The 27,501-nt window shown below is 33.6% G+C and overlaps 2 protein-coding genes across 4 annotated transcripts; both read left to right on the top strand.

Annotated features, from left to right (window-relative positions):
* Positions 1–10,722: 10,722 nt before the first annotated feature.
* LOC139517554 (uncharacterized) lies at positions 10,723–12,718 on the top strand. Its single transcript, XM_071308760.1, has 3 exons — positions 10,723–11,122; positions 11,774–11,937; positions 12,300–12,718. Exons 1-3 carry the CDS (start codon positions 10,791–10,793, stop codon positions 12,668–12,670), a joined length of 867 nt encoding a protein of 288 aa, XP_071164861.1. The 5' UTR covers positions 10,723–10,790; the 3' UTR covers positions 12,671–12,718.
* A 676-nt stretch (positions 12,719–13,394) lies between these two features.
* On the top strand, positions 13,395–27,247 carry LOC139517553 (putative ankyrin repeat protein RF_0580). 3 transcript variants are annotated; one of them, XM_071308757.1, is made up of 2 exons: positions 13,395–13,496; positions 25,976–27,247. In XM_071308757.1, the coding sequence occupies exon 2, from the start codon at positions 26,007–26,009 to the stop codon at positions 27,015–27,017; it is 1,011 nt and encodes a 336-aa protein (XP_071164858.1). In that variant the 5' UTR covers positions 13,395–13,496; positions 25,976–26,006; the 3' UTR covers positions 27,018–27,247. The 3 variants fall into 3 exon arrangements, with proteins under 3 accessions (XP_071164858.1, XP_071164860.1, XP_071164859.1); XM_071308759.1 differs by lacking the exon at positions 13,395–13,496 and adding an exon at positions 14,617–14,722; XM_071308758.1 differs by lacking the exon at positions 13,395–13,496 and adding an exon at positions 23,484–23,622.
* Positions 27,248–27,501: the final 254 nt, after the last annotated feature.

Raw genomic sequence — 27,501 nt, 5'->3', positions numbered from 1 at the left:
GATTTAAGAAAACAGCATGAACACCTTTAACATATTTGTTTATAGACTCAATGATACTGAAGTTTAAGATCAGCTATGTCATAATAGTCATAATATACTGTATGCGATTAGGGTTACCCAAGACGACATGGATAGATTATAACTTGGTGAACTATTGATCTTTTTGATATGAATAAAGGAATATTTCCAATAGAAGAAGAGCAAATTTGGTTCCCATAAAAATGTCAACGGTCTGTTGAAAAGACGACTTCCAAAGGTAACAAAAGTTTCGTCTACAAAAAAAATCAAGCATAGCAACTTCGTGTGTTAATCATTTTTTCCAATATATAATTGCCCGTTCCTTATACAAGACATGTGTATCTTAAATGGAAACTTTTATGAAACAAAGTTTGACTTATTTTTTTTATTTTTCTTTAAGACAATAATGAGGAATATCTAGGTAAAGGATAGAGAAGTCTTATGTTTAGAAACATATATTTTCAATATATGCTATATATTGAATACACCTTGTACAATTACTTAATCAAATATTTTACTTAAATTTTTCTTTCCAACTAGATGTCATTAAAATTGCAATTTTGGCACACTTACGACAGTCTGTAAGTGTTAATCGAAGAAAATGAATAAGAACGACATTGCAATCAAACTGAAAAAGTAAACCTAAAGAAGATCTATGTTTTTTTTTTTTCATATACCAATTTATCTATTGATATTGATGTCCTTCAATACACCGAGGTCTGTTAAAATATGGAAGAGTTTCCTATGTTTTTTTCCTTTGGTTTAGTTAGTTTTCAGTTAAAACACCACGTTGTGTAGAATAAATTATATGCACAAAAAGATGTAAAAAAAGTAAGTATAATTTAGAATCGATTTTGTATTATGTGTCTATGGTTTATAAACTTCTCCTTACCTTTATTTCCATATTCCGATCTTCCTTAAACCATTTATATTTTTTACTTGTCCGACCTATCGAACATATATATTCCACTAGTCTTTGATCATATGTTAAATCCTCCAGCTCGGTTGAAGTTCTAAAGTTTTGAAATTGTGTGTCGTCTATTAATTACCCTTCTGATTCAGTCTTCCTCTTTTGACTTTGATTGTCACGTCACATTGATTCGAAATGAAAAGATTTTCAAATTAGTAAAGATACTTTATGTCCTCCGATCATTAATGATCACTCTTTATCAAAGAATGGATATTGAAATTAAACGAAGAAAAAGATATTAATCGGATAAGCTGTATTATTAACATTGAAAGGGAAAGCCAGCTCTGAATACAGCGATAACGGGCATCAATGGAAGAATGCAGATATTCTCTATTAAATAATTCGCCATAAATCAAGGGTTTCTTTTATTTATACGACGTAACGGTCTCGTAGCATTTATTCGAGAGAGAGACCGAATCCTATAATTCACCAGCAAATACAATATTCTTTTGAAATATTCGCGGAAACGACTTTTAGACTCGGGCTTACTGGTATTGTGAATCGATGGACATTGTATATCATTGGATAATTCTATTGGATTACAACGGGATCAAATCACACTGTATATACACCTTATTTTATTCTCAATTTCTGAAATTTACGTTTCTCAGAGGTAATAACTCTTGTCTGATTTTGAAATCAACTTTCATTTTACAATATACAGTACAGCTATTGCAACCAGTGTGTGTGTTAAAAAGCGTACTCGTGTAAAAAACATCTGCGAACAAAAAAAAAAGAGTTCTAGAGGTACGTCAATGAGACAGCAACCCAACGACAAAACCATGAAAAAGCTAGTGAAAAGTCTTCATGTCGTAAATAACCTTATAAGTCCCAAGTCAGGAGTCTGTAGTTCAGTGGTTGCCGTTGGGTTATGTATTTCATATTTCCTAAATATGTTTTGTTATAAATTAGACCTTTATTAAGCCTCGGTCACACCTTACCGGATAGCACGAACGGACGACTAACGGACGAAAATAAAAGTTGTACGTTGACAAAATTGTTATCCGTTGGGAGTACGTTGATGTACTGACCGAATAAAACGGACGTGTAGCGGATGCATAACGGACACACACCGGATATGCAACGTACGAGAAACGGACACGTACCGGACAGAACGGATGTCGAACGTACATCCAACGGACGAGTACCGCATAAAACGGACCGGCGTTTTGTATTTGCTCTTTCATTTGCGCCGATTTTTTTAAAGGTAAATAACAGGTAAATTACAGGTGAAATGATATAAGAAGATGTGGTATGAGTGCCAATGAGACAACTCTCCATACCAGTAATGTTATTTTCATTTATCATTAAAGACCTCTTCCGTTAGCCAGTTGTACATATGTTATGAATTGTCAATCATAACATGTATATAACTGTTGTCTCCTGCTTAAAATCAAGAAGTAAAAACCTAAGATAAAAGCACTTTGTTTATACTAAAATGACGAATTAAAAATATATGTACAGCATTCAAATCCATAAAAACGGAATACATTCAAATCATAATTCTGTTCTTGCCGAGTATGGATAGGCAACACATCTAATATATTCCTTTCTTATGATTTCGTCTCTTCTATATTTGGCGTAATTGTCGATAACGAAGGCCATCTTTTCTTTGTCTGGCATACGTACTGGTGGGGGCATTTCTAGAGTTCGCATTTTCTCACAAGGAAGCTATTAAACCAAGAGTTCCAAATGGTGAAGTTGAAATCATCCCTTCGTTAATTTTATGGACGTCATCACGAATTGGTTGACGGTTATGGAATGTGTACTTGTACGTTGTCTAAGAATGTATGACATTTGTCACCAGAAGGAGCGGAGCGTCAGACAATGTCAATCGTGAAGCAGTCATCGATTTCATTTAGGGAAAGGAATGGTTACCCATAACATTTGGATAGCCATTAACCAATTGCAAGGTTACTTGATTTGTCTTTATACTCTGTGCTCAGCCAATGTAAAAGTATTAACTTACCTGTAATTACCTGTAAATCCAATTAGGAAAAAATATAAAATCGGCGCAAATGAAAGAATGAAAATTTTCAAAATCGGCGCAATTGTCATACGCCCAAACGGACACCTAACGGAAGCGTACCGGATAAAACGGATGAACAAGATGTACGGAAAAATCATAGGCGACAATAAAAGTACATGTAAATCGAATAAATATTCAAAATGTTTCTGTGTAACTGGTTTTGGTTTGTTCTTCAAAAATTCCGCCAAAGGGCAGTGTCTGGCCTGAATAAGAACTGCTTGATTGTGAAGACGTGCCTATACTCTAAGATCGATTATGAAAATAAGAATTCACGAACCTTAAGAAATCTGACATACCAATAATTGGCATTTCTGACGCGAAATTTCAATTGGCATTTATCCGTTTCAGATCCGTTCATCATCCGTTATACGTCCAGTAGAAGTCCGTTTCTCATCCGTTTTATCCGTTAAACGTCCGGTAGAAGTCCGTTGGTGAATTTATCTTCCAGACCTCCAACGGATGTATAACGGACACGTAACGGATACAAAACGGAAACGAAACGGACGAGTACCGTAAAAAACGGACGCCTAACGGACGTTCAACGGACATTTTATCCGTTGGACGTCCGTTCAAAGTTTTAAACATGCTCAAAATTTTCCACCGGACAGAACGGACGTCGACGGATAAAACGTACGCTTAACGGACATGCAACGGATATGGACGGACGTCTAACGGACATGAACGGATTGAAAAAAAGTTATCCGTTAGGCGTCTGTTCGAGCTATCCGGTAAGGTGTGACCGAGGCTAAAGTTTTCCCAATTTAAATGTCACATATGGGTCATTATAAAAAAAATGCAAATTTCTATGAGGTAATATTTTTAAAAAAGATGTCATTGGTTAAAACATTAAAATGTGTCCCTCTATTCTATAGTATTGTAGCAACGATATTCAGAAATATGCAATGGGAAAAATGAAGAGTTCCTTCAATTTTTACATTTTTAGGTCATCCTTTCATAGAATCGTGTCAATGGTGTTACCAACAAATGATATGAATAATAGTCCTATTACAGGTCTGAAAGGATTAATAGTAAAAAAATAACAGTTGATTCTGGCTATGTCAAAGGGTTTAACAAAACATTAAGGATGTTTTTATAACATTTCATACTGTAAACTGTATATTGTATCACAAAACATTCATATCTAACATATGCAAGTGTTATTTTGATACATTTTGATATATTTTCATGTCTTTTGACTGAAACAAACCAAATAACATAGTTTTGCAAGGTTTTTTTTATAATGACCCATATGTGTTATGTCTGGGACTTCTATAACCGACTATACAGTATGAGTTTTCTCTTTGTTGAAGGTTTGGCGGATAGTTGTGTCATTGGCAATCATACCACATCTCCTTAATTTTGTTACATTAGTCTTTTAAAATACATGATTGTTTGAATTAGTTGTTTTTTGGCTTTGAACTAGCAGTCAGTTACTGGAGTACTCTCACATTTGTACTTTTTGTCTTTTTTGTTTTTAGGGTATAAGTACAAATACCTCGCGACGTCTACGTCAAGGCTGTGTTTTTGTTACATAGAAGTTGTTTTTTTCCTGCTTTTTATTGATCTGATGAGTTAATATTAGTTAACTCTCCAGGTTTATATGTCGACAAGTTGAACTTTCTATTTCTGGTGGTCACCAAGTTCAACTTCCTGGTATTGATCAAATATTTAGCAATACTAAAAAATCTAATGTATTGCATTAGGAACATTAAACTGTACAAAAGTCTGTTTTTAATTATAAAGCAAGTGAGAAGGAAATGCAGTCCAACTGCAAGTTTTTGTGAATATCTAACCGTCTTTTTTCTTTTTAACTTTTTGTACAAAGGAATGAACAAATGTTTGAAAAAAATCCAAATCGAAATCCTGTGAACATGAATACTTCGATTAGGTGTACAAATAAGCTAAAAAAAAATGCAAAATGCAGGAAAAACATTTTGTACAAAAGGGAAAATAAACATATCCCCTCCCCCAAATGAATAGTCGTCCCCTTATTGTCATAGTGTGGATGGAAATCTTATCATTCACGTTGTATCGTTACCTGACAGAGAAATAACGCAAACAATGCTCGGTAAAATGTGACCGAACATGGAATGTTTATTTGTATTACTGGTGAGGTAAGACCCCTCCCTCCTCCTGTTTCGATTTTATTTTATTATGTAAACGTTGCATGGTGCTCTGAGGGTTGTTACCCCCTTTATTTCCAAAATGATTGGGTTCGCATCTGTTGTTGGATTATACTGTTCTATTTAAGTCATGCACAGAACCTTGGTGACCGATAATCCCAGCTTTACAGAAATATTGTGCTGACACTAATTTTGTTGCAAAACTAATACTGTTGGAGCATGCTTAGTGATATATTCAATGTTTAATGTTAATTGGGAATTGGTCACCAATTCAATAGATATGAAAGGAAACAAATCTAGATTTTCTTCAAGCAGAAATCACTAATATTTCAAAAGACAATTTTAAAAAAGAACTATACATAAAATCCCTAGAATTCTTTTCTATAATGTAATCTCATTTGCGAAATGTACAAGTCTACAGATCTAGTGAATGGAATTAATTAGAGAAAGATGGAGCTCATGTGATTTAAGGACATCATGTATTGTACGCAAATTCTAAGGCTTTTTATCATCACGGAAATGAAATTTCGATGCCTAAAATGGCGAAAAATCAACATCTCCAAAAGCTTGATGTGATCATTGTTGATTTTCTAAAGACTTTTTAAATGCTCAGCTGCTAAATCTAAGACTAACAAAGATGGTGTCTGGTTTATCGTAGGTTGTCAAGTTCTGCTTTATACTATTCAAACCTAGAAAATCCTATATCTTTGTATTCAAAAATGTGGTCTCACAAATGAAAAAAAAAACAGTGAACCAAAAGATCAAGAAAAAAATCTAGCGGTCAATATACGGACAAGCGTTTGTCGGACACACCAAAGGTTCATTTTAACTGATCGCCAATGTTTGGATAGGCCAGTACAACATTTTTCGATGAGAAAACAACCGTAGAAAGAATAACAAGCTTTGACAAACTTTACACATTATGACAATTCCTATACACTTGATGAGGTTAATAAAGGTTATTTTAAATTCTTATCTTCTCGATCAGAGGAATAACAAAGGATACAGAGAAAAGTGCAATTTAAAATCAGCCAATAAAAAAACCCACTTACCATAGTTACAACTTTAGAAAGAAAGTTTTACACAACAAACACAAATTAGAAACAATTGATCAAATAGCACAATTCACAGTTTACATTTTATACTAAACATTTTCAGACATGCGTATCTATCCATAGCACAACTGTTATCATACTGTTCATATAATATATACTGTAGTATATATACATTTTACTAGTCCTGAATTAGTCAAGCCAATATAAACATGATAAAAGATAAACTATTGATTGAGTTAATTAAGAAAGAAAAGAAAATTAAAACCAAAGGTCCATTAATAATTGAACAGTCTTTGATGATGTCTTAAGTTAGTTAACCTGTAACCTTTGACTTTACCAAGGTCACTTGACATGAACGTTATATAATAGTATAACTAAAGACTATACATATAGGTTTGTACTGAGTATTCATTGAGGCTTTATCGCTTCCGTATGTCGGGGATTGGGTGTGTCCTCTCATACAGAGCATAACAAATATTGATTTTGTTTCTGTATTAGGAGAATTGGTCTTGGTTGAAAAGATCACAATGACCTAGAACTTTGATTATCATTTACAATATGAATGGCCTCATATTTACTCGAACCTGAAGCGTAATAACCCATTTTTTTGCCCATTAAGCCCTACTTTTCTTTCCAGAATTTGAGTACATATAGTTTAAAATGTTATCTTAGAAAATCTTATAAAATCCTTGTTAATTTTTCGACGTTTTTAACAGAAAAAAAAGGTACTCCGCAATTTTGCGCCTGTCCCAAGTAAGGAGCCTCTGGCCTTTGTTAGTTTTGTATGATTTCTAATTTTAGTTTCTTGTGTATAATTTGGAGTTTAGTATGACGTCCATTATCACCGAATTAGTATACATATTAGTTTAGGGGCCAGCTGAAGGACGCCTCCGGATACGGGGGTTTCTCGCTACATTGAAGACCCATTGGTGGCTTTCGGCTGTTGTCTGCTCTATGGTTGTTGTCGCTTTGACATATTCCCCATTTCCTTTCTCAATTTTACTAATGTTAAACGATGATAAATCTAGAGAGAAAAAAAATCCCGCCAAATTCTCAATGGCTTATATCTCAAAAACGAGCACACGGACCCTTCATTTGTTTCTGCTTCTTAAGATAAATAATACTATCAATTTAAACAGTCTTTGAAAACGCTTGTTATTTTGAAACAGAATAGCGAATATTCAAGTAATTGGTTAAGTCAGTCAAAACGAAATTGATCTTCGATGACTATTCAGTATAACAAGGAAGTGTTATTTTTATGATTTATTGTCAAAATTGGATCAACAGGAATACAGCTATCTATAAGACACTTATATAAATGCTAAAATAGTAGTTACAATTTTTTTTTTGAAAGTAACGGTGGTCTTGTTAGTTGGTCAACAGAAAAATCATATTCATTTTTATGTAGACATTCTCGAGTGATAAAGTTTGGTTTTATTTGCCTATCTGATTTTTGAAAAAAATTAATCGGGTCACAGAAGTTAAGTCGTGAGGATAGTTTAAAAGTTAACGTTTGGTCAGGCAACGTACATATACTGCATATTTTGTCTGTATCTGGATTTTGTGTTATATTTGTTTGAACTCTCCTTTTTTATATACATGTATCATATATTGAAATTATTGTATATTTCCAGCATTTCTGCATATCTAGTTCAAGCTCTATTGCTCTATTCGACTTCTTAAGTACTTTTAGTAATAAAAATTTGTCAGAACTTACCTTTAGTTTTCCGTCAGTTTTCCCCCATTGTCATGTTTTCAACTTTCCTTTCATATTTTATTTATGATATCAAATCTTCTAATAATATTATCTTTACTCAATTATTTCTCTTAACTACCTTTAAAAATGCATGACATTTGTCTCATTTAGTATGTCGCCCACAATAACAAATCCAAAGCAACATCAGTTTCATATAAGCAGTTTTAACATTGTTAAATGAAACAGCAATGGGCTAAGTGGGTAATTTACTCTGGCGTGGAACAAAACCTTTTCCTCGAATTTGCATAATGAATTGATACAAATTTTATAATTGTGAATTTTATAACAATGGAAGCATTGGCAATTTCGGTTTAAGGGCTATCATGGGAATTCAGCCTTTTGTATACTAGTCTAACTTGGTATAAAAATTTGTGCAAAATAATCTATGAACGAATGAATTTTCTTTATCTCACCAACAAAACGTCAATCTTTATTAGATGAAACTATAGAAAGATATAACTAAAGTGTTGAACGTCTACAGTCGGCTATTATTGAACTATTCCATAATTTATAGCGCTGGTGAAACATTGGATAAAGGACTATTGTATCTAGTATGGAAATGTCCTGACGGAACAATACCTTCAATAGAAACTTCCTTATTTATGGAAATGATCAAAGGCTAACTTTACGTCCATCATAGTCACTGTTCAATACTGCTAGACTGAATCACTGATCTCCTCCATAAGCTTTCCCTTTCTCTTTTGAAACTGTTTAAACACTATATGTATGTATTTATTTATTTTGAGATAAATAACAGCGAAAGAATTTAGTTTGAATAATTTTACCTGTGATTGGTACATTTTTTTGGGTGTAAATTTAGAACTTATTTCAACGATTGATGTCACATAACTTCTATGATCTTCTATACTCTTAGGAAATATGGCTATATCACGGCTTCGGAATATTTTTTTATCAAGAAATTCATGTCTTATTTTGCAGTTTTGGGGTGCACAAAGTGATACATTTTCAACTTTTCTTTTTATGAATTGAAAGGGGAGATTTACAAAATCAATCATCTTACTATTAAATTTATTTATCTTTTTATTCAATGATTTATTAAGGTGGAAACTTCAGATAAAAATTGGAAGAAAATTGAAATCAGTATGGTGTGACGGAGTGCACTAAATTTTTAACCCGATACCTAAAATTTGATATATCAAGGGACATAACTCTATCAGGATATATATAGATTGCAAGATTTCCTCCTTATTTTTCTGTCATTATATCTATGGTAAACTATGTACACAGGCTTAACAAGTTTGACACATGGTTACTTTATGATGCTTATGTTTGTAATAAAATTTAAGATGCAGAAAACATTAATTGTTGGTATTCATCTATGAAATATGTACTTCAATCACTTGATATACAAAATTTAGATACAAAGCTCAATAAATTAATTAAATTTGTAAAAGGTAAACTTTGTAATAGTTTTAAATCATTTTGGTTGGTCAAAAGATCTGAAACCTTATCACAAGGTAATAGTAAATTAGAAAATTATTTCAACCTCAAGACTGACGTTGTAAAGGAGGCTTATTTATCAATTAAAGATTTTAGTATAAGAAGAGCTATATGTAAAAATGTAGAATGAGAATAAGTGCTCATGATCTTAGAATTGAGAAAGATAGATATAGTAAAAAATACAAAGAGAGAACTCAACGTCTATGTCGTCACTGCTTATCACATGGATCAAATTCTATTGAAGATGAGACCCATTTTACAGTAAATTGTCCATTATATGATGAACAGAGGAAATTATTATTTGATAAAGTTATCACTTTTTGTACTAATTTTAAAAAACTACCTAATGATAAGAAATATTTCTGGCTGTTCACAAATGAGCATTTACCAACTCTCATGTGCCTAGGAAATTACCTTATTAAAGGTTTAGAAATAAGATCCAGATGTAAACAAAATATATGAAATAATTTTATATTTTATTGTTATAGATTTAATATAATAGTTATATAAAACACATGTTGTGTTAGACTCTGATCCTGTCCATAAGTTATAGTAGGTATTAGTTTTCTGTTTTGCTTTTTCCAATCATACTGTGTTGTAAAATGATGCCCTTTATGGGTTCTTGATTAGATTAATAAAATTCTTATCTTATCTATAGAATATGTCTAATTCGAACTTAAGTCTGTAATATCCGATTTTACATATTGCGATTGCATACTAAATATAAACATCAAATAAGAAGGGAGATCATCTGCCTAATTCGAACAATAACAGTGCACGGGTCTTTTACTTATCAAAACTTCCAGGTTGTATGACAAATCATAGTGAACAAATATATTTTTGATAAAATATAGGAGGAAATGGGGTTTTATACTTTTCACTGTTTCCTTATACAGACTATTGTAACGTTAAAACTTCTCTCAGTCGCCATATGCTGACCATAGTTGTTTCTCTATAGTGAAAAGGAAAAGATTTCTACGCGCAAATAAAAGCTTTGGAATGGCTGTCATACAAGCGTTGCAATTTTTTATCGGTTCGTTGAAAAATGGTTGTATTCGCAAATTTCCCTTTTTTTAAATGAATAAAAGAAAGTCGTAAAAAGTACTAATTACCTTATTTATTCTATGTATTATGTAGGTTGGTCCCCTCCGCAAAATATCCAGTATGCCTTCGGAAATACAAATATTAAGTAGTGTCAAGGATTTCAATAACGGCCGGGAAACAGACTATATATAAAAAATGTATTACGCTGCCTAAATTTATTACATTTTGGCAAACTTTACTGGACGTTTGTTTCGCGGATTCATGACATCAGTGAAAAAATAGCTGACAATAGTGAATAGACAATATCATTAGATGAACATGCCGATGAAAATCTATGACAGATAATAATACTCTGTTGTTAACATTTCTCGGTATTGGAACTTGCATTGTTGGAATGTCCTTAATACAGAAATTGTTCCGTCGAAACAAGATGAAACATTCACATCTGAACGAAAGTCTGAACGAAAGTGTGGTGACTGCCACTTTGAAGGAAGTATCGACCGACGGTTTACTCGATTCTGAAACAGACCAATCAGAGATAAATGCAGAGAAAGGAAGCGATGTGATTAAATCAACGTCTTCGTCATCATCAAACTCTGATGCGTCCATAAATCAAAATGTTAGGAAAACTAGACGAAAGTTAAACTCTACTCTCAGGAAATACAGGTAAGAAAAGTAAATACACTCTCGGACCACAAAGAAGTGTAGGCCTTTTATCATACTTTATGGGTGCCCATATAAACCTATAATAAACTTGCATTAACCCTAAACCCTACTCTGACCCATACATAACACCAACATTTGCCCTTTGACCTTAGCAGTGCCAGCCCAAATAGCTATGGTAAATGCCACAATCCTAACACTTTTCTTATCCATACTTTACCCTTACACTCAGTCTTGCTCTAATTCTAACAGCTTACTCAACCCTGGAGAAAACAATTACCATAAATGAACCATTAACTTAAGAACGTGGACCCCTATAGCTGCAAAGCCGTAACTCTAATCAGTAATGATACTTATTATATTTACAGACCAGTCAGTAAACCAATATAAAAAGTGATACGGTTCAGCAGCTATAATGGACCTCAAAGTAGCCACACTTTTGGAAATTATCTCGGATAGCTTTTTAAATCGGAATCAAAGGGAACGATATAGTATGGTTTCATAATTTTTAGTGAACAAAGGCCTTTCGTAAATAATTTATTTTAGTATTAGTTTAGACTTGATCGAAAATATAACGACCCTCAAATTCACGGAAAACTAACTCCATATAAAAAGTCCCTAATAAAAACCATATTTTTTTTTGTTTTGTTTTAGAAAAACAGAAAAGAAATTACGACGAAAAACGATTGAAATAGTTCAAATGGAAAGTGAAATAGAAAATCTCATGCAGGCTGTGAAGAGCAATGAAGTCAGTATGGAATCTCTGCACGAGGAATTTAATAGCAAAAAGTTGGAAATGTTAGCCATAACATCATTCAGTAAGTGATTTCACCTCGTATTCGTTGGCTTTTTTCTATTATATTTACTATCGTCTAATTGTTCAGTCACAAAACGGATATTTTTTGTTTAATTCAAAACGATCTGAACGAAGTACATGTTGCTTACAAGTTCTGCAAGCGAAACATGGACATATGATCTGGATGAGAGTGGTATTGCTAATTGGAAAAATAGTATTCTGTTACTACTAGTATTACGAACGATGTATGAGGAGAACTAAAGATTCGGTGTGTAGTGTATTTGATTTATTTTGTTCTTTAGTGTAGATAAATTTTAAATAATATGATTCTTTCCATTAATCGCAAGATTAACTTATGTATTATTTTCTCAATTATTATTGCAGTTACACCTGAATCAGAAAGTGATATTAGGAAGAAAGAAGTTATTTGTTACAAGCGATACTCCAATATCAAGACGGTAGTAGACGCCAAAAATGTACTGACAATGATCAGACAGAGACAGAAAGCATTAAAAACTTTGGAGATCCTCACTTTTAAGAAATACTGGTCCATCGCACATAAAGCAGACAAGCCAGAAAACACTGCAGTTATTCGGAGTGGGCTCGAAAACTGGTTTCGTCATTTTAGACACAATACATTTGCTAGTGATTCAAGTCAAGAGAGCCAAAATAATACTCAGGAAGAAGAAAAAGAAGAGACACATCCCGCCATTCCAAACCCTTTGTTTGTACCTTTACTCGAATCAACGATATGAATAGAAAAAAAAACCACTCTTCTCAAATAAACTGAGTTATACACTTCATACTGTTTTTCCAATACTAAGGCAACACTAATTGGCACGAAAATGATTTATTATCTTCGTTAGAAAATCTATGACCATCTCAAAGATATCAGTTTTCAATTAGGTATTAATAAAAACAATAAACTTATCCTTTCCTGATTTTAGGTGAATATAAAATGTATCATCACAATTTTTACTACAGTCAAATTTTTACGAAAAATCAGTGACATTCTGGTATTTTTTTCTTTCTAAAAAGGACCGAATATTCATTTCCGAAATTCTCCTGTCTCAGTTGTGTCATTGTTGAGCAATATATCACATTTCAATTGTTAGTGAATGTGACTGATCTATCGAATCTCATTTATCATACTTACGGCGGGTGACACATGTTGAGCATGATCCACTAACCCTTTCTGGAACACCTCGGATCACCATCGGTTTTAGTGTGGGTTCGTGTTGCTGAGTTTTTAGTTTTCTATGTTGGGGTTTTGAATACACTTTTTTTTGGCCAAGTTGTTGTCAGTTTATTTCGACTTGAGTTTGAATATCCCTTTGGCATCTGTCGCCTCAATTTTAATCCAGTGGTTTGATTAGATTGAGTTATTACGATGTTATAAAAAAGCAGTTTTGTGGTAGCGTTTTTGCTTCGAGTGCCAAAGGTCGTGGGTTCGCCGGAACACCCACCGGGTTAACCAAAGACTTTAAAAATGGTATTTTCTGCATCTCGACTAAGCACGTGGCATTTAGGAGTAAAAGCAAAGACTGGTCGGGTCGATGTCAAAATAAAGTGTCTGGGACGGTAAGGTGACATGTCTTCTTTGTGAACTAACACGTTAATAGTCCGGGTCAGCGTTTTAGTCTAGTACAAAGCGAGGTTAACATTCATATTACATTAAGATGTTCTCGTCCTGAATATGCAGTTCGTTCTTCTAATGAGCTTTCGGAACAGGGAAAGAAAAATTGAGGACACGGGACTCGTTGTAAAAGTACCATTATCAGAGTTCGCTCCCCTGACATGGCAACGTTTAAAGTAGATAAAACTGTTTTTGTAAAAATCAGTTTGATAATAGGATAAAACACAATTTGAAATAATTTTTAAAATTTGAAGTTAACTGTGTGGTATTTTTTAGCTTGCCGCGTCTTCGTCAAACGTTAATTTTACTGTCGCAAAATTTAGTTTGCCTAGCGACGCAAAAATCGCCTATTTGTAGCTTTCCCCTAGAAATGGACTTTATATATTACGCATGGGAAATTTGTAAATATATATCTTTCTGTAAATTTCTCAGCTTCTATAAGTGAGTATATAACTTCCCATACAAACAAATCGAGAACACATAACCTTGTTATTTGCACTTTAATAGGAAGTCAAGATTAAAGCACACGTATTAGAAAGTTGGAATTTGACAGTGGACACATTTTGAGTTATACAAAAATGTTACCCATAGCCTTATTTCGTCCATGATTAGTTGCATAAGTATACTATAAACCAAAGTCTGTACATTAAATGGGAAACAAATAGGAGTAAAACTTTGTAAAACATTAAATTTGATATGAGTAATGTAAGCATGCAAATGATATTATAATGAGACATAAAAGTGTTGGTCCAGTTCATGCATGTGCAGCAACTTAAAAGATATTTGTTGATGTAACTAGGAGAGTGTTTTTTTTTTATAACGATTTAGTCTACTTATTTAGCGACAGTGTAATTCTATTGTAAGAACTAGTCGGAAAGGAATCGTCAGTGTAAAAGTCAATACCGATTACTGTTATGAAATAAATATTAATAGTATACAAAGGATAATAATTCTGATCCCGTCATCGGAAATATTTTCATTTAAATGTTCATTTTAAAGAATGGTATTCATAAATATCAATTATTCGCGGTCAATTTGAGAAACATATGGTCGGCTATAGCTGTGTAAATATTTGCTTTTTGAATATGAACTGTATTGTACGATAACGCTGTTACAGTATAAGTAACACCATGTCGGGGTTATATATGATCATGGAATAGACAATTAGTGGGTAAGCTGACAACTTTCTCTTTTTTTATTCCTGTTTACGTCAGAAAATAGCAACAGCAACACAATTTGTATAATGAAATGATTTAAAATATAAATATATATACTTCGTCTCAAGTTTAGTCAAACAACGATAGATAACGGCAAGTTTTGTTTCTTTTCTCTGCGAGATTCGAATCCCTTCATCTGAGATACCGTAACTACATGGCCTGCACTTTTTAGCGCTTAGAGCGCTCTCAGGACTACCAACTAGGCTATAGAATATAGCTTTCGTAAGTTGACGATTACAATTAAATTTAAAAAATTGATGTGAATGCATGGTTATTAAAATTATCATCCCGTAAAGTTTGCGACAGACAAAAAACAGCTGATCTGTAAGGTTTACCATCTATGTGCCACTACACATCATGTTATGTGTCATACTCTTGGATAACGCCAACGAGGAAACGCATTACTCGACTAACGAAAGCATTATTTTATAGCCTAGTTGGTCTAGTTGCCTAGGGCGCTGAACACAGTACAGGCGTTGTTGCAATGATGTCTCAAATGCAGATTTGAATGCCGATGAAGGAAGAACAAAAATTATATTAGTTATCCTCTCATAGGTATTGTCATTTAGTGATATTCTTCCGCATGTATATTATCTGGGTAATCAATGGTAATGGAACTTGTCAATTTGTACTTTTCTATTATATGATTATGCTCTATGGTGTCATCCTTTATGGTCACTGCCATAAGGTATTTCTCTAACATATGGTTATACTCGAGGGTGTCTTCTATCTTGGGCACTGCTATCTAGTGAAATATTTACATCGTTAATGCTCTAGGGTTTCATCTATGATGTGTACTTTCATTTAATGATACTCTAATATATGCATATGCTATAAAGTATAAATCATATGCATTGTCAATTAGTGCTACTTTAAGATATTTATATGCTCTAATGTGTCGTCTGTTATGTGCACTGTAATTTTGTGCTACTCTTGCATAGGTATATGATAATAGTGTCAATTATCATGTCCATTTTCTTTTAAAGCTATTTGACATATGATTATGCTATAAGGTGATTTCATTTATGCACAATGTCATTTATTTCTACATGCTTTGCTTTAAGTATCTAGTATGTGCACTGTCATTTGGTGCTACTCTAACACATGCTTGTGCTCGAAAATGACATCTTTTATGTTTACTATAATTTAGTTCTTCTCTTGGCTCAATGATGTCATATATTATGTGCACTGTCATTTAGTGCTACTCTTACATATGGTTATCATCGAGGGTTTCCTCTACGTTGGGCACCGGCATATAGTGCTACTCTAGAAAATACTTATATGCTTTAGAGTGTCATCTATTATGGGTACTTTTATTTTAGAGCTACAGTCTACTCTAATATATGTATGTGCTCGTGTGTATCTTTTATGTGCTCTGGCATTTAGTGCTACTCTTACATGTGTGTATGCTATAGGGTGTCATTTATAATGCATGTGCACTGTCATTTAGTGCTAATTTACCATATCAATATGCGGCATGTGTCATATATTACGTGCTTTATCTTTTTAAGCTACTTTAACATAATTAAGTTTATGTTATAGAATCTTATCTTCTATGAGCCGTCAGTAAGTGCTACTCTAAAATATGTTTATGCTCGAAGGTGACATCTGTTAATATTATATGCACTGTCCTTTAGTGCTACTCTAACAGATGCGTATGCTCGAAGGTGTCATCGTGTATGTGCATTGTCATTTAGTGCTTCCCTAACACATTTATATGCGCTATGGTGTCATCTATTATGTACACTGTCATTTGAAGCTACTCTTACATGTTTGGTTTAGGGTCTCTATTATGTGCACTATCATTTAGTGCTACTCTTACATCTTTTTGTCGAGGGTGTCTACACTATGTGTTTTGTCTTTTAGTACTACTCTAGCATATGTACATATATATATGTCAGAGGATGCTCTCTATCGTGCATGGACACTGTTATTTAGTTTTACTTTTAGATATGTAAATGATCTTGTGTGTGCTGTATTTAATTACTCTATTAAATTTACACAGTCGAGTGTGTCCTCTATTATGAGTTCTGTCAGCATCGACTTTTGCTTATGTATATCATGTCACTATAGTCTTCTTTATGTTTCTGCTATTTTTCTTTTATAATACTAATAGTGTTGTCAATATTTTCTATACTTATAAATATGTGTTAACTTCAAGGTATCCTCCTGTATGTAATGCCAAGAGGGTCTTTTAATATATACAAGTATATGCAAGGTAACATCTTTTGTGTAAGTTCTTTACTTGCATATATATTGACTGGAAATATCACATCTATTTAGGGTACTATTCCTATGTTCCTTTCGTACATGCATGTGCACATTTTCGTACATACTCCAGGGTATTCTCATCGTGGGAACTATTTCTGTGTTCCACTTTACTATATGTACTGGCTTCTCAGACTGTACTTAGTGAGAAGAACATGAACCGATGTGATTCAGGATAAACAAATTAGAATGATTAGTAGTATGCAATTCAAATTCGTCATAACATAACAACTTTGACTGGAATTTTTAATATGTAAAAATGAGGTTTATTGATTAGTTTAAATTGGCCTTGATCATTGTTGATATAGCTTTCAGTTAATGCGAAAAATGTTATATCGATGTATTATATTGTATAAGATTATTTGTGTGCATTGTTGCGATCTGATGAATCAGACCTTTTCTTATGTTGTGCTGTTACACCAAAGTCTCAGCTTAAGGGACGATTGAGAGCGTCGTACGCCACATTCTGTATGAACCTGTCTCGAGTAAGGAGCCTGTAAAGCAGTGGTTATCGTATTACATGTCGGCTCCGTTTGTTATTCGTCTATTTTTGTAGCATTTATCTGACCGTTCGTTTACTCTTTTGAATTAATTAATTTTTGTCATATCATAGCCTTTCAAATTAACTATACGCTTTTTTAATCATTTTTGAAGACTGTACGGTTAGCTATAGTCGCTCACACCTTTGTTTTGTGATGTTTGTGGGTAGCTGTGTCAATGGCAATCATGCAAAATCTCTTTCCTTCAAATTGATATTTTACATGCGTGTCTGCAAAACATACAACTTTGTAAACCTAATTGTTTTTAGGTCAATGATATGAGAAATATATTGCAGTAATGAGATCTTCTTCTCATTAGTAAATCAAAAGAATACAGTTTAGTATGTGATCCATTATGATTTAAAAATATAGAGATTTGAATTATGATATAGTTAAAATTTAAAGGGATATTATCTAATCTAAAAACATTTTGAAAAGATAATACTTCAAACCATCTATATATATCTTATTTTGGCATCCAATTCGTTTGCACAAATTTTAGTGAAAAATTAAAGGAATAGAAAATGGCCCAAAACCGCCACAATCGAGAAAAAAATGTCTGAAAAAAATACACCAAGCGCACTTTTGGGTTTCAGAATAGGTATTTTTACAAAATATTTCTTGAAAAAAATTGATCGAGTAGGTGGTATGAAGTTTTCACAATATTTGATGCCTAAATACTACAAAATGTTAACCAATTGGAAACGGTACGAGCTGCCATGAATGGCTTTTAGAATATTTTAATATTTTGGACTTCAAAGACGCTATTGTTTTTTGTCGATTTAGAACGACTAATACTAAGCTGCCGATTGAAACAGGAAGATGGCAAAACGTGATCAGAGAAAACCGCTTTTGCAGTCTATGTAACAATCGACAAATAGGTGACGAATATCATTTTATATTTGAACGCAATTTTTTCCATCAAAAACGCAAAGAGTTTTTAACTGAATATTTTACAAAACGGCAAAATACAGTTAAATTCTCTGAACTTATGTCAAGTACAAGAAAACCAGTTCTGAAAAAGCTTTGTTCTTTTATAAAAAATATAAATACTAGTGTTTGTACTCCTGGCTTGTAACTTTTGTAACCTCTCTCGCTTGTTTTGTACATATTGTAAATATTTATTGTTGTATCTGTTATCTCTGTACCGATGTAATGCATTGGCTTTATGAGAATAAAGATATATATATATATATATATATATAGAAGATTTCCAATAATCAAGAATGTTCGTCCACGGTAAGTCTTGTAACCGGGTAAATGTCCTAGGTCAAGAACTTTGTCAGTGGTTATATAAAGTGATATTAATATCTACTTTCCTCTTACTCTCCTTGTACGCCATTGACTTTTTTGTTGTTGTTGCTTTACACTGGGGAGAATTTGTTGTTGGTGACTGATCTTTGATTGTTTCTGTTTTATTTATTCTCTTCGTTTATAGACCCACAGTACGATGTAGATGGCTTCGCATATTGTATAGACCTCGGTAAGATTTGAAGACTAGAACTCTTCTTGTATTTGTTGTTGTGTTCCTCTCTCATTGACGTATGCATATCCAACGCATAAACAACATAAGCAAATTAGACCCTTGCAATCATGAGAGGAATTCTAATGAATTTTCCCTCAGACTCTCAACAGAAGAACTACTTCTGTGAGATCTGGGTCTGGATCTTTAAATGTTCGGGGAGACTAGCCGTGGACAATGCATATGATTGTTTAAGGCATTGCTGTCGCTGAAGTAGAAAAAGGCTGGAATCGACTGACACCTATTAAGGAGAGGTTCGCATTTTTTATTAATAAAAAAAAAAAGAATAAACAATACAAGATAAAATACAATCTGAACGATAAAACAAAAAGAAGAACAATAATAAAAGTAGATACACATTTTCAATTAATTTCTAAATATTAAAACAGCAAAATACTTTCCAAAAATAACTCTAAATTCATGTATATCAAGTATATTTATTTTCAAAGTTTTATTTTAACTTTTACAAGTCATTAACTAACCTATTAAGGAGAGGTTCGATATTTTGCGATCAACAACAAATGGAAATTTTTAATGACCTTGACTGGCTATACAGCCCTTGCACGGTCGGTAATCCAGCTCTTGTTCAAGCTTATACCGCAGTCCCACTAGGCCACGATCGAACTACGATCTGTGAAAAAAAATTTGATGATCGTAGTACGAGCGTGTAGATCACAGTAAGGTCGTATCAAGGTCGTGGTGAGGTCTTCAAGATCTTGATGAGCGTGGCCAACTTTGAACATGTTAAAAACAATCGTGGTGCGGTCGTGGCGAAATCAGGTTGTAGTAGAAGCGTACTGAGAGCGCACTAAGATCGCAGTAAGATCGCAAAGGTCGCTGTACCGTCGTAGCGAAAGCGTGATTTTATTCAGAGAGACTGCACTACGATCTCACAGCGACGTTATTACGACCTCACTACGACCATCACGTTCTCAACGCGACCCAACTACGCTTCCACTACGACTATACCACGCTGTTCACGACCATAGTACGATTCTAGCACGCCCTTGCCGTCCTCATCACGCTCTTATTACGACCTGACTACGTTTATACTACGATCATCATTCTCATTATCATTTTCACATAAAATAAATTAAATCTCTCAAGGTTTTGTTTGTATGTAATTAGGACTTCTTGTCCATTTTCTCTAAAGCCCCAGTCCCACTAGACCACGATCGCACCACGCTCACCGCGATCTAAAATAAATTTAGATCGTGGTGAGGTCGCGGTATGAGCGACATGAAAATGTTAATTTTCGTTGCTTTCACGATGCTACTACGTCCTAATTACGCTTCTACAACGATCCCGCTACGATTAAACCACGTTCTCACCGCGCTTATTCTGCGACCTCACTACGCTTATACAGATCTTTCTACGCTCTTCACGTTCTCACTGCGACCATACCACGAGTTATCTGATTGCAACACGATCTTACTTCGATTATAGCACGTTCTTACCACGATTATACTACGTTCATACCGCGATCTTACTACGTTCTCAGCAATACCGTCAATATCGTGTATCAATATAGTTCCATTCCTTCTATTTCTGATTTCTGATTTCTCGGAAACAATACAGTCATGCCACCAAAATTTACTAGAACACGTGGGCGTGGTGGTAGGGGTTGATGTAGAGGCAGAGGGAGCAAAGTATGAACGTCATACTAAACTCCAAATAGTGCACAAGAAACTAAAATTAAAAATAGTACAAGACTAACAAAGGCCAGAGGCTCCTGACTTGGGACAGGCGCAAAAAATAGTGGGTTTAAACATGTTTGTGAGATCTCAACCCTCCCCCTATACCTCTAGCCAATGAAGAAAAGTAAACGCATACAATACGCACATTAAAATTCAGTTCAAGAGAAGTCCGAGTCTGATGTCAGAAGATGTGACTAAAGAAAATAAACAAAATGACAATAATACATAAATAACAACAGACTACTAGCAGTTAACTGACATGCCAGCTCCAGACTTGTCATCAATAGATGTCGGAACGACCAATCAAACCTGAATTACAACCTATTGCTGGTCCATAAAACTCAAATGACGATATTCTCGTATTTATATAGATTAGACCGTTGGTTTTTCCGTTTGAATGGTTTTACACTAGTAATTTTTGGGGCCCTTAATAGCTTGCTGTTCGGTGTGAGCCAAGGCTCCGTGTTGAAGGCCGTACCTTGGCCTATAATGGTTTACTTTTATAAATTGTTACTTGGATGGAGAGTTGTCTCATTGGCACTCATACCACATCTTCCTATATATCTATTGACATATCTGTGTCATCTCTGCTATCGTTAACTTAAATATCGTCATTTGAGCTTTATGGACCAGCAATAGGTTGTAATTTAGGTTGGATTGGTCGGTCCGACATCTCTGCTTAATCAGGATTCGTTAGTACCAGAGCTCCCTCTGCCTCTACACCAACCCCTCCCACCAAGCTCGCGTGTGCTAGTAGATTTTGGTGGCATGACTATTGTTTCCGAGAAATCTACGTACTAATCAGAAACAGAAGGATTGGAACTGTATCGATATGGAACACGATGTTGACGTTATTGCTGAGAACGTAGTAAGATCGCGGTATGAACGTAGTATAATCGTGGTAAGAACGTGCTATAATCCAATTAGAAGCGTGGTAAGATCGTGTTGCAATCGGATAACTCGTGGTATGGTCGTATTTAGAACGTGATGAGCGTAGAAAGATCTGGATAAGCGTAGTGAGGTCGCAGAATAAGCGCTGTGAGAACGTGGTATAATCGTAGCGGGATCGTTGTAGAAGCGTAATGAGGACGTAGTAGCATCCTGTGAAAGCAACGAAAATTTACATTATCAATCATGCCGCTCATACCGCGACCTCACCACGATCTGAATTTGTTTTAGATCGCGATGAGCGTGGTGCGATCGTGGTCTAGTGGGACTGGGGCTTAAACCAATTAACACAATATTCAATGATCTTATTACAGTGTTGAATAGGTAACCTTTTAGAATAAGTTTATTTAAAGGATCGACAAGTTTACCAGGATCGTTTCTAAATTTTCGGGCACGGTTAACAACATAACCGTAAAAATAAGGATGTACTATCCCGTTAGAAATAGTTTACAGGTACAACTAAACTTTAAAACCAAATCTTTATTTCTATGGAAAAAATTAGTAAAGGTTTTAAGTAATTTACGGTAACGAAATCCCTGGCTTAATAATTTACCAGTAATACATAGATTACGTTCGTTAAAATCGAAAACATCACGACAGACACGGATATAGCGAACGAGCTATGAAATATAAACACCGTAAAATGGTGCCAAAGGAACATCACCATCTAAAAATGGCAAATTAACAATAGGGAACGAAAAATCGTCCATTTTGTCGTAAATTTTAGTGTGGAGTACCTACATGCTTAATCTGTATCTTGTTTTTATCTTATACCAAGGAATAAAAAATAAAAAATAAAAAATGTTACTTACATATATACAAAATTAAAAAATTATAATGAAATATAAAAAAATATAGATTTTTAATTATTAATAATACTGTTAAACCAGGCATACGCCAGAAAGTAATCGTCAACATGCAGTTGATGTTTTCTGTATATAAAGAAGAGGAAGACATCCTTTTACTCACCCGATAATTTACTTTATAGCTACCCACTTAAGGAATATATTTTTATTTTATATCACTCTTACAAAATAAACATTCTCGAAATCGGTGATGTCCTTCAATCCTAAAAGAAACCTGGATCCGCCTTGAATTAATTTTTCATTAACCTTCCCTTAAACGGATGAACCTTAAAAGAACAAAAATCTTATTTTCAATATTTCAGTCATGCAAGGTCAACTTATGGTAGACCTTCAAATTTTAAATCTGACGATTTTAATGATTGATAAGTTTTAATCGGATCAAATTATTATTGATAAACAAAAAGATTGACTACTGTTATTGTAAAAAGGCAAAATTCAATATTGGTCTGTAACCGGATCATAGATAATCATGGTACCTATTAAACTTATTTATCCAGATAAATGGTTCTCCCGAAATCGATACCAATAAAAGTTTAAATATTAATTAGTACATAACATCCTTAAAAATTATTGGAAATAAATGACGAAAAATAGAAGGTAGGTTTATTTCTGTTTAAACGAAGAGTAATAACTGACAATTTTTTCTTTAAAAATGGCATTTCCTAAAGGTCTTTATTATAGTTTTTTTAATTGGAGTGAAAGAAGTACATACTAAAAGATCATTGAAAACTTTATGTTTCCTACTAATTGGTGAAAAACACATCTGTTGAACTTGATGAAACGAGACATAAGATGATACCGTCTATGACCATAGCTAGGTATTTTGTTATGCATTGGTATTGATTTGACCTGTTCGTTACATGTTGATGTGAGAATATTGTATTTAAATATTTGATTAGAGGTTGCTTATATTGATTGAGTCTTGACGATGTATATGAAGTTTGCCATGCTGCTAAATTATTTTTGATATTTAGTATGGTGACTTAACTTGGTGCATTTTGCCTATTGTGTCAGGTAAGATGTTTTGTCTCATTTGTCTTTTCTCTAATTAAAAACATAAAGCAAATTTCGACAAAAATATTTGCATTTGCAGCAGCGTAGATGCAAACAAAAGTTTCACAAAATTGAACAACGCATTTTTTGCTAAATCTGGCATTCAATGACTAATAACTTTCTATAATTCCAGAACTTCCAAAAAGGATGTTTGAATTTAAATGTTGTCTTTAATACTATTATAATAACGAAAATATTAAAATGACAAAAGAAGAGAACTGTTTGATACAGATTTAGGAAACAAGTGTTTCTGGAATAACCTTCATCAAATTCTTTTCTAACCCAAAACCAAAGGTTTATAAATATGTTACAAAGAAGATAATATTCGATTTTTCAGGATTTGTTTTAAAGATATATAACTTTTCAGAAAGGTATCATTTTTCCTAACAATTTTGATCAATTTTATTGTGGTTGAACATGTGTGCGTTTGGTCAGCTACTCTAAATATAGAACATAATATGCACCTGTATTTTGATACAGTACTATTTTCTATTTAATCTTTAAAGAGAAAATTGTTTTTTTTTCTAAATTTGATAATACGATTAACCAAATCGTACTGTAAATAAGTATTATGAACAAACAAACAAGTGATTAGTAAAGAATCCGTTTTATACTTTCGAGGACATATAGAATAACATGTAAGAGGGAAAACTGAAGTTTTAAGAGTTACTAAATCGATGTTTGTACTTGGAGGGAAATTCGTGCTCTAAGTGTCTAAAGAATTGTCAGTTTTGTGATGAATTTATACTGGAGGTAATTTCATCATGATATCTATGCCCCAGGAACCTTAACGGTATTTGGCAAAATCTTTCGCAATTGTTTGGTACTCAATGCTCTACAACTTCATACTTAATTTGGACTTTTTAACTTTTCAATTTCAGAGTCATTGATGAGTCTTTTGTAGAAGAAACGCGTACAATATTTCAATCTAAAGGAAAGTTGATCACATACTAATGCATACATTGGTAAACTTTGAGGCAGAATATTTAGATATGTCTTTAAAGTCTTCACGTTATAACGTGAGTTCATGAGGCCAAATTAATGAGGGACAGGAGAACACTTCAGAATCGAGAACCCATATGAATTCTGTTTCTATATACCAATTGTACTGGGGTGGTTAGGGAATAAAACATACAGTAATACTAATTGTCATTCGTTCGTGGGGTTCATAGGTGTTCCTAGTTTCTGGTTTTATATATAAATTAGACCGTTGGTTTTTCAGATAGAATTGTTTTATTTTAGTCATTTTGAGGCCCTTTATAGCTTTCTGTTCAGTGTGAACCAAGGCTCCGTGTTGAAGGTCGCACCAAGACCTATAATTGTTATCTTTTTATACGTTGTGACTTGGACGGAGAGTTGGCTCATTGGCACTCATACCACGTCTTTTTATTTATAATCTTTCATATATTCTTTCCTAGACTGTTCTGGTGCTCGTTATTCTGTGTTATTTTTTATAAAGCATATATACCAGTATGGAAGCAAACTCCCACTGATTAGTATTATCTCTATGATCTCACCGTTTCTGGCTGCCCCTATCCATTTTTTTCAAATTTTTCATTTATCTACGTCAGAATTTTTGTAAGTATTGAAAATACCCTGTCGTTGATAACTTTCTATAATTTGCATTAAAATGTCCCATTTAGATGTTTGTATATTATTGTATTTAAGAAATCTGCTTTCTATAAAGAAAAGTTAAAATTAAAAATTGATTTTTCATACTGTATAAATTATTTAAATACAAGCATAGTAATTAGAGATGTTCTCGAAATTATAATAATACACACATGAAAAAATCAAATTTGATATGCGTCCAATTTCTACAAATGTCCCGTAATTCAATCAGTTTAAAATCCTGATTGTCGTACAACTTAAGTAATAATTATATGAGCAAATATTTCTTTTGCGACATCATTGTCATATCTGAAGCTAAACACGAAAACGTTGTTAAACAGACTGTGAAAAGAAGACCCGTTGGTTGTCAGCTAAATAAAATTTGGATGAAACGAAGATCGATAGTATTTATTCTTTAACTTTATAGGAAGCTTCAAGTAGTTTAAGTTTAGAATCGAACTTCTAGAGAGGTTCGGATTAGAAAAAAATCAATGTTTTATTTCTAGAAATACATCAGAAATTGATTGTTTTGGAATCTAATTGCATCTTAGAACACGTGTTCAAAATCTTTCTTGACAAAACCGTACGCATCACGTTTAAAAAAATATTTTCAAGACTTTACCAAGACAGTTAAATATCAGTCTGAGGAAGTCACATGCTCATTGAAAACGAAAAGAAATATACCTTAATTGATGTTTTTCAGATAACGTCATATTAAAAACAACACGGTTGACATGGAAGACCAAGACCAAGAAAAACTATTTCATCTAATTCAAAATGGAAACATAAGGAAACTTACAAACTTTTTCAGTGAAGGTACGGACATAAATATTGACTTTGAAGATGCCTCAGGGAAGACACTTCTAATGTGCGCCGTGTGCTATGATGGAAAGGACGACATCAGAACACATATGGTGAGAACGTTGTTACGTCACGGTTGTGAAGTCAATAGACAAGATATGTATGGTCGCACAGCACTGATGTATTCATGTATGGACACAGGAAGTGAGGACGTTACTAGACTGCTTACAAAGAAAGGAAATTGTGATCCTAATATTCAAGATAATAATCTCAATACTTCACTTATGCACGCAGTCCTTGCTTCAAATCACGCAGCTGTGTATATTCTTGTTACGTCGTCTGCAACGCGGTCAAACATTAATCTAGATATACAGAACGACCAAGGCCTAACTGCTTTAGAAGTCGCAATCAAATTAAAAATGGGAGAATGCTGCAAAGTTCTCGTACAAAACGGATGTGTAGATATGAAACATACAAAGGATTTAAAAGGACTCAGAATTCTGTTGGGCAAAGAGATTGACTATAATGGTAGAGAACACAGTTTTGTGCGCAATGAATTTCAGACGCTGTCTTTGCCAAAGTCTTTTGGAAGATCTTCGACTTCTTCGACGTTATCCTCATCTTCATCACCTCGAAGATGTTCCAACCCAACTCCCGATGTCGTACGACAAATCGGAAGTAATTCTTACGCAGAAGATACGCCACGAAGCGCAAGATCGGATCACACTAGTATTAATCGGACGCACCAAACATACGATATTAGCTGGGTAGGTAGTCCTAGAAAATTACGACGCGCTTTAACTCCTCTTTTCAAAGACAATGCACGCATAGTGGAAGATGAAGAAGACCAAGATATATTCAGATTTCGCACGAGACTACCCAGTATTCCGAGTGGGAAAAGACTTTGTACGATCCATTCTGCATCTGATTTAACTACACAATGATACAGGAACGCTCATGGTTGATTTTTTTTATTAACAATAAAATACAGAAATTATTATAATATATGGTACGAACTACACAATAATAATGAATAAAATTAAAGATAAAGTTTTTATTATATCGAATGGTCCCTGTTCATAGAAAGATATTATAATTCGCCAGGATTTTGCATTGCAATGATTTTTATATATGGTCAGTGTCAATAAAAGCGTGCTTAATTGATCAAATAAAACAGAATTCTATGGAACGCCATAGCTGTCTTCCGTTGTTCATATTTAGTATATGCTGTGATCATTTAATTATTTTCAGCGTTTTTTTTTTTCGATTATGAGTGCCCTTTTCATTATGTTCAGTAGTATAACAATTATGTTGAGCAGTAACATCATAATGATCAGTAGAATAATCATTATATTGTGCAGATCTGGTATTATATTCAGCACTTTAATCTTAGCAGTTTGGCTTTATGTTCAGTAGGTAAATCATTCT

The sequence above is a fragment of the Mytilus edulis genome, chromosome 3 (genome assembly GCF_963676685.1).
Source record: "Mytilus edulis chromosome 3, xbMytEdul2.2, whole genome shotgun sequence".
NCBI lineage: Eukaryota > Metazoa > Mollusca > Bivalvia > Mytilida > Mytilidae > Mytilus > Mytilus edulis.
Note: the sequence above shows the minus strand (reverse complement) of the source record. Positions and strands in the feature narration are given on the sequence as shown.